This window comes from Sesamum indicum, linkage group LG6, assembly GCF_000512975.1.
Source record: "Sesamum indicum cultivar Zhongzhi No. 13 linkage group LG6, S_indicum_v1.0, whole genome shotgun sequence".
Lineage (NCBI taxonomy): Eukaryota > Viridiplantae > Streptophyta > Magnoliopsida > Lamiales > Pedaliaceae > Sesamum > Sesamum indicum.
Window position 1 is genome coordinate 3315064 of NC_026150.1, and position 9488 is coordinate 3324551.

Below are 9488 nucleotides of genomic sequence, written 5' to 3' on the forward strand. Positions count from 1 at the left end.
ATTGTGACAAGATCAAAATTTTTGTCACTTAATATATATTTTTAATGACAATTTTATAATCATATCCTGTTTAATAACACTTACTATTACAGTAAATAACAACTTCTACTATGCAGTAGACAACATCTCACGTACATGACATGATTCGAATTCATAACCTTTAAAATCATGGACACGCACATTTAATGAATGAAAATGTAGTGGTTGTGGTTTGAATTGAGGCGGTATATGACTACAATAGTCGTGATAGCGTCAACAAAATTTTGATTGAATTTTTTATTTTAAATTTTGTTATATTTTTTATATTATTTATATTTTTTATGTGTATAATTTTTTGAATTAAATAATAACATAATTTTTATATATATGTAGAGTGTATATTTTAATTAAAATAAAAGACATAACAAAATTTAAAATAAAGAATCCAAATCAAGCAAGACCTTGGAAATATAAAAAGAAGCAGGTGAAATGTGCATGCAGATTTTGATCCATACAAAGTATTATCCAACGTTTCAAACATGATTACTTCTTTCCTCCAATAATTGTTCACACAGAACTTAGAATTTCCACGTCTTTTTGTCTTTTTCTTTCTTCCTAGTAATAAAGGGAGACAAATAGATCACCACCTCATGCGTCTTATCTATAGTCTTCTTGTTACATACTTACTAGGGTCAATCGGTAGAACATAGAAGAAAGATATAATAAGTAGAATAATTGTTGGAGTGAGATTAAGTGTATCCCAACATTAGATGTAGAGCTACCCCAAAATACGAATCGTAAAATTATAATTTTAAAATATTTTAGATGGGTACTAAGTATAAGTAATTGATAAGTGAGATTTAGCTTATTTTAGAGAAAACTATCCGAGTAGAAAACAATCATTTGTTTTGTTTTGCACACGTTCACAATCTGTGGTTCCAGCAAGAAAACATAGTTTGATGCATGAAAGATCCATATTTGCTGGCAACAACACCAAGAAGCTTGGAGAAGACATTGTTAACTAAATGGAGATGCTATTTGGAACACCCTTTCCTGTCACACCAGCTTCAGAAAATGGTTTCAGAAGCTCGTATGGCACCAATCCAGCCCCAGCCCTATTCTTCAGCTCTGTATCTGCATTTCTAGCATCGATGATTCCTTCGATCTCCTTCAATCGTCCGGTGAACCGTTCAAACGCGCTTTTGATAATTTTATCTTTCTCCCAGTATGACTGGATTTGCTCTCCAATATACTCCTCATCAGGAGAATGGGTGGATAGAACATCTAGAATGGCCATAACTATTGTTGCTTGAGATTGTGATGGGAAGCAGTTTAGCAGGAACTGTTCAGGTCTCTCCAAGAATTCATTCTTCTCTTCTTCGTTCGGGTCTTCAGTTGGCATCGGAGTTCGAGCAATGGTTGGCCTGTTGGGAAAATATGCTCCAAAATCAAACTGGCCAAAGTTTACAGCAGCATGGTGGCCTGAAGCTATCCAAATGATAGTTGTCAAAATACCAATCAAGTCATCAGGAGTTTTTAGCTCTGGCCACCATGGTTCGTCCTTCTTATCCCCATGTCCCACTGTTCGAATTTCTGTCCACCATGCTTGGAGCTCATTATCTGATTGCACAAGGCTTGCTTCTGGATAGTAGTGAGTGACGTAGTCCGTCACCCACTCTTTAATAGCATCCCAAATAAGCAAACCATCATTGGCGTAAGGGTAGTCTTCAATTATTAGTTTCAGACCATGAGGGGCAGTTGGGTCCTCCACAGCCATTCCCCTGGCATACCAAAGCCCACAATAATGGAAAAAGATGTTAGAATAATTTAGATTAGAACAAATAGTAAAGTGACATCGTTTGTTTTTCTACAGCATTATATAGACTTCATATCTACTATCTACTGGTTTACCTGTTGATTAGATCGGCTGGTAGCGCCTCTAGGTCGAACCGCCACAGCTGGTCATAGGCAATAGAGCTCAATTCAATGGCGTACTTGCCAGGGGAGAATGCTTTCTCAATGATTCCATTAGCATTAATAAGTGCCTCACGAGCCAAAGCATTGATCTCCATTGTGTATCGTAGATGAGGATGCAACAGTCTGTAAATTGGGTGCATTGCACTTAGTTGCCTATTCGTCGCAATTATGTAAGGCTCTGTGCAACAATGAGTTCGTAACCTACAAATTCCAACAAGTGATTGAGTTCAAATGAGTAAGTTATACTTCTGCAAGCTTCAGATCAGGGAGTTTATGTCGCAAGTAAAGCATTCGGTTAGCAATTCATTCCATTCTGAGTGGACCTGTGATATGCCATCCAGAGCAGTATTCGTGTTACGAGTTTTTCTTCTGATTTCATTAAAATCGGAAACACGCCCATTTAACAATCATAACACTTCAAGTATATTCAAATGAATAATCAGAGACTTGCTGGAAATGTACGGAGTAGTAACAACATGAGTGTGATGTGATTCCTATTCTCCTTTGTATCTCCTTATATGACAGTCAAATGAGCTTTAGAAGTAACAAATCTATAGTTTCGCGTAGAAGGTTATAAATGACGAATTAGGAAATGATAGAAATGAGAACTTACCAGTGACTGATTAACTGATGATAACCAGAGTCATGAGCCAGAACATGAGCTTTCGCCAGCCTCCACAACCAGACACCAGTGGCATCCCAACATTGCTGGAACACCTGCTTCCACTGGGGCTTCCCGTCAACTGGTGGTCGGGTGAGCTCAATGAACAAGGGCCTCAATGTGCCGGAAGGCATTAAAAAAAACAATGTCCGGGATCCATAAAGAGTTGTCCCCTTGAGCTCTCTTACCTTGTTTACACAAGGCATTAACAAATCATGATAATCTAAAATGAAAAGCTTCTTTTGTTTCACTGCCTGCACAAATTAAAAGATGGATTAAGATAAGAACAACAATATATATTATTCCGAGGTACAGTTGGTCAGTTCTTGCCTCTTCAACTGTCATGAACCCACCGATTTCTTCTTCCACCAGCTCCTTTGTGATTGCCGATTCAGCAGGCCCATACACCTCAGGGTCAAGTTTACTCTTCAGTGGCCATTCCTGTTACCAGTTTGCCATATTTAGAACTATGCTTCTATTGTAACTGACTGATTTCCAACTATGAATTACGCATGAATTCTGAACTAGCTTTCTATGTGCAGCATAGAAAAGTGTAAGAGAAAATAAATCTGAAACCAATTTTCTACATGAGCGTATTATGACAATAATCTAGAAAAACAACCACTTGCCGTCAGTTGCCACTTTCACTAGCAGAATATGCGATCAATCAAGAATTTAAGTTGTGTATCAATAGAGAAAAGTTTACTTGAATGGCATACCGTGACTAATTTGATGGCGCATGGATTGACACCTGCTAGAGTTTGCCTTCCGAATTCAGCATCCCTAAACCAAGCAAACTTATCCCCTGCATTTATAACGAGAAGCAGCTTAAGACAAAGGATCACCCTCACAACATTTTCACGAAAAATCACATATTACACACACACACAAACGCACGAACCGGGACAAAGATCATGCACTTACTGTCGAGGAATTCAGGAGTCTCAAAGCGCAGGATATTGTTCCCCGTATCAGAGATAGCCTTCACAAGCCTGGGTATAATACTAGCTAAACCAGTACCAGTGTTTGCATCCGCCAGCTCGACTCCTTCATTGAACAAAACGTCTATAGCTGTGAAGTGTGGAAATGGCTTGTCACCGGCGATGGTACTCTGCACTTGTGGAATCAATGCATGAAGAACCGAGTACACAGTTTTTGCTGAGAATGTCGCCTGCTTCACTTCCGAAAATGCCTCGTCTCTTGGCACGTAAACATTTGAGGTCCTTGTCTCTGACAAGGGATCTGCCAATTTACATGCATAAAATTGAGATAAATTTACGTATATAGATTATATTTCCGAATTCGACACTACACTGATACAACAATAATGTATGTTTGACAAACAGGTATTCTGCAGCCAAGAATTCGAAACAAAATTAACACCCTGCAGCTCACCTTTCTCAGTTCTGGGCCGGCCAGTTCTGCAGCGGCGAGGATAGGGATGCTCGGGGCCGCCGAGAACGGGGCGCGCCAAATCCTCATCCTCGTCGGGATCGCCGAGATCGTTGTAGACATCGTAATCATATATCCTGTCAGAGGTCTTGCGTTCGCCTGTGCCGTCTCCACGAAGAATCCCGAGCTCTTCATCTCTGTATCTTTTCAGCCCACTTGGAGTTTGAGATGGCAAGTATGACTGCGTCCATCATCCCGTTCAAATCAGTTTTCCTCATAACAATAAGTGTGTGTCTGTGTGTGTGCCCAATCTTCTAAATTAGGGTTCTTTCAATTGCACATGCAGATACGTAAATTCTTCAAGAAAACCATCTACCCAAAATAAGATCCCGTTTACATCAGGTATTCGACTCAATGGAACATAGAATTAATTTTAATTAAAAAAAATAAAATTAACTATATAAGCCGTTTACTTATTTTTATAATTATCTCCAACAGCCCAATAACTCATACCACCAAAATAAGTTATTAGAGTTATTGGGGCAAATTAAAACAGTAATTTTAGTCGGGCTTAGACTATATTATTTTAATTATTTAACCTTATCATCCCAATTAAACGTGGTCTAGAGTTATAAATCGATCATTTATATTTTCCATACTAGTAGTTTTGTAATTGTATATTTTTTATTTTTTAGTTCTTTATTTGTTAGAATTACAAAATAATCATCTACTTTATTTAGTATGGAAAATTATATGCATTTTTTTTACACATATTTATATCAATTTTTTAACATAAATAATTTACTCTGTAAAGTATATTTGCATATTTGAGCTTGTAATTGTTTTTTATATTACATAATTTAGATTAAACTATAAATTTTAAATAATATTTATTAAATAAATTTTAAAAGTATTTTCTGAGAAAAAATTTTAACGAAACACATTTCAGGGAGTAAAATAAAAAACATACGAGGTCAATCAAAAAAATATTTTTATTCTATCAATACTAAATTATTTCGACAAAGATGCCTTTGTTATTTTTTATATTTTTAAAAATAGATACACTTACATACATAATTCAATGATGTAAATATAATTTTTAAATAATATACACATCGAGAATGATCGACTGCCAATAATAAAATAGTATAGATGTAGAGGAGGTAGGCTGCCATGCTCTCCAACATAGAATAAATAGGCCATCTGTAGGACCCACAGAACAAGGACCACACCAATGCCTAGTGGGAGTTCATACATATGGACCACATATATACATATATATATATATCAACTTTCACCATAACTACAATAATAATAATAGGAAATATCTTTTTTGTCATTTATTTCATTATCAGAATCGAATAATTCATAATGTTTGAAATGAATGGCAATTTTTTTTACAAATAAAACAAAATAACTAAACTAACCTTGTTTGAGAAGAATATTCTCTTGATAGGGTTATCAAATTTTGCATGTATCCACGAGTTGCAAGTTATGTCGACGGGGCCGCTGGAGAGGCCGTCGAGGACGATGTTCTTGACGAACATTTCTTTGCGGTGTTCGTTCTCGACCAGCACTGCACCGATCATTCCGAAGTCCTCCGGAATCTCAAAGGAAGTTTCATAGTAGATTTCGTTCTCATCACTCCCAGTCCGACGTGCGTACCCCGTGACAGTTGGTTTCTCCTGTCCGGATTCTTGATGGAAACAAGACGTAGATTAATAGTGGTACAAATGACTAACACATCATTGTACACTTATTTCTCTAAAGGCAACTTGAGATGAAAGTGACATAAATTTTCAAATATGTCCGAATATTTGCTTGGAAAAAAAACAAATAAATAATCTCGACAAGGAGGTAAATGGCTTTATTATTATATGGACCACTATAAAATTCAACATCCATTGACACTACTAATCTCAGTCATTTTCAGTTATGTATACTATGTAAATAAATATATATATATCCATTATTGTTTGCGAAAACTTCTATTTAAAAAAAATTAATATGTATTGTTGGTAGAACCGGCAATTTTGTTGCCCACTGTTTAGCTAATTAAAAACTCAGGCAGTCATGCGGAAACCTCTTCATTGTTACCGCACTATATATGCTCATTCTGTTTTTGTTTCTAATTCTATTACTCAATGAAAGTTAGAATTTTCCTATTAGAAAAAAAACAAAAAAAAAAGCGAAGATAAAATAATTTGAAATAAAGTGAAGTTGCTTATAAAAAATTCAAAACAGCTAGAAGCATCTCTCGTTCTATTTTTTCCCTCCAAATTTAAGAAGCAGAAGCAATGCTCCTAATCACTCTAGGGGTGTTCTTGTGGAGCCAAAATCATCAAAATTATATTTGGTCGAATCAAATCAATTACAAACTAAGTGTAATATACTTGTCATTAATCAATTTTTCTTAAAACGTACATGAATTACAAGACAAGTATACTATATTTTACTATATATTAATTTAAATTCGAGCAAATCCAATTCTGAATTCGTATTTTCATCCAAAAGCTGAAAATCACTCTTGAAATGATGCACTTTATTTTTTCACATGGATTTTTTTTTGCACTTTTCGATTAACTCAATAAGGTAAACTGTATTTAACCCTTTTATTATATCATTTCTCAAAATATTTAAATTATATTATTTCAATTTCTAATTATTATTCCCACATTTCTCTGAAAATAGTTTTTCAACAAATTATGCATTCAAATTTAGCATAGTTCCGCCATGTTTGGGGTGTTTTTGGAATTTATTGGGGAAGTGGATTTTAAGGTGTGAGTTATAATTTTAAGAATATAAGATCTGGTTGGATTTACTATATTAGATACTGTTATATTTCTAAAGTTGGTGTTGTTATTGAAATGTAATCCATAACTTAAATATATACAAAGATCAACATAATAATATATAATGATTAAATTCTTCAAATTCTTGGAAAAACTAGTTTGGCAAGTTATTATAAGATAACTTTGATTTTTTATTTAAGTGATTATCGACGACTTCGTTCTAACTTTGTATAAGTATTATGATTTTATTATAAAAAGACATCTCGCTAAAAAGATTCTTATAAACTAAATAACAATGAATGTATAGGTAATATTTAGAACATCAAAATTACAAATTTGAGAATCAAATTTATAGTTTCGTATTAATTAGAAAACCAATTCAGCAAATTAATAGTTTATACAGAGCAGAAATACGAAACACAATCAGATATAATCAGATATGTTGTTTGCACAAATTTAAAACGTAAATTTATTTGGATAAGATTTTGTAATGTAGTCAAAATTCAAAATGTTTCCGGGGTTACAAAACGTTTGATATTTTAAAATTTTAAATATTTCTATTGTAAAAAGTTATATATTGAAACATTTGTCAAGATTGGGGCAGGCCGAGGCAAGCGGCGGCTATGTTCATGTAGAGTTTCCACAAGTTCACTCTAATATTTAACTAGCAGTCCACGCACACGCAGTGCGTGAACAAACAAAAAAAGTTACTATAAAAATATTATGGTAAATAATATCGACAGTTCCTGATATTAGGTCAAAATATACAAATACTCTCTCTTCTTTTTGTAAAACTACAGCTACACCCCCAAAAATTATAGTTGTAAACTTGTAATTACAGCTAAACTTCCTATTTCAAATGCAAAACTTACACTAACACCCCTAAGGAGGTGTAGTTATAATTTTGCAAACGATAGGAGATATTGTGTAAATTAGCCTAATCTCAAAGCGTGTCAATGTAATTTACCTATAATATTAATATACGTTAATCAATGTGTTTAAATTATGTATTTTGGTCAAATTTAATACATGTATAGCATCAAGTGAAATGACACAAAGTGTGAGTTGAGGAAAAAGAAAGAAGTTTGTGAGAAGAAAAAATAGTGTTAAGGTGAGAGAGAAAAAATAATTATAATTGTGGGTTTGTTAAATATATAAAAGATAGTGCGCAAAAAAGAGAGTAAGAGAAATATAGAGTATTGGGTTGAAAGAAAAATATGAATTAAGGGGTAAATTACTATTCCAGCCCAATATTTTGTATTAGAACTATGACAGGTGATACTTTCAGTCTCATAAAATTTAAAATTATTTCTTTTTAGTCCGAAAAAATGTGATTTTGGGACTTTTTAATCCCAAAATCATAATATTTTTTAATCCCAAACAACGTCTTTTTAGTCCCAAAACCACAACAGACATCACTTTTTGGAACTAAAATACGTGATTATAAACTTTATGGGACTAAAAGCGACACCTGCCATAATTATAGTACCAAAACAAATTCTACCCTTATTTTATGGGACTAAAAAAGCATTTTTCCATCTAATAATATACTTCAAATACAAATTAAACTTTGAACTCAATATAAAAAAATTCTTTTTCCAAAGAACTTTCTATGTGTGACAATTAAGATTCAAACCTCACAACCAACTCTATATATTATTATCAGAGTTTAACTTACATCCCTCTTTTCCTGATATGGACAATTAATGCACATACAATCTAATCTATAGATTAATTTTTTAATTTGCCTCCATCTTATTAATTTGTTGTTTCAAATTAATATTTAAAATATTAATTACAATATCGATGAGACTTTATTATTTATAAATCACTCAAATTTTTTATCTGCAATCGATGTGATATATAATATTATATATCACTTACTAGGATCGAGCTCCGCAGCAACAAGCTCGATGAGAAGCGTTTTACCAAGCAAGTCGGTTATATCGTCGAGCCCTCGGTCCCAGCCGAGGTGGGTGAGGACGCCCCCCACCGTCCGCAGCACGGTGACCACCGCTTTAACGTCGGTGGCCTTCTCTGTGGCGGTCAAGGCGGCCTTTACGCCGTTGGAGGTGGCGGTCCGCCGGAGTCGAATTTTCTTCAGTTTTTCAGTGGAGACGGAATATTTCTGAGCGACGGCGAATGGAGCCGCAGCATTGCCTCCGCCGCAGAGGAAAGGCTTGTGCGTCGGAACTAGGGTTTGGGGAGTGGAGTGGGAGTTGTGGAAGCTGTGCTTCAACATATCTCAACTGTTTCTTTGCTCTTTCTAATACACAAGAGATGAGGGTGGGAGTGTTGGGAGAAGCTGAAGTTTGAGTCCTTTATATAGATAGCTGCATATTGGAGCGATAGGCCGTACCACTTCTCAACAAATATCCTCGTGCCGCTGAAAGAAAAACATTTTGATCGTTTATTAGAAACTACCGCGTGTTCTGATCAGATTCATCGAATTTGAATTAATTATATATAATGTAATTGATGTATAATTTATAAAAAGTAATTAATCACATGATAAATTTACTATAATTGATTTAGTTCGACAAGAATTAATTTGAATAAAAAAATTCTAGAAACTACTAACTAATTATCGAAGCATACTTGATTCGTGTATGTGTATAATTTATTTTTTTATTATACTTATTTGATTAAATAAAATGAATAATTAACTAGAATTTACCAAATAAATT

The 9488-nt window shown here is 34.3% G+C and overlaps 1 protein-coding gene across 1 annotated transcript; it reads right to left on the reverse strand.

Moving 5' to 3' along the window:
* LOC105163543 (linoleate 13S-lipoxygenase 2-1, chloroplastic-like) lies at positions 813–9158 on the reverse strand. Its single transcript, XM_011081940.2, has 9 exons — positions 8686–9158; positions 5437–5705; positions 4013–4250; positions 3542–3859; positions 3337–3422; positions 2948–3058; positions 2570–2871; positions 1891–2157; positions 813–1760 (listed from the first exon to the last, which is right to left on the reverse strand). Exons 1-9 carry the CDS (start codon positions 9041–9043, stop codon positions 1001–1003), a joined length of 2709 nt encoding a protein of 902 aa, XP_011080242.1. The 5' UTR covers positions 9044–9158; the 3' UTR covers positions 813–1000.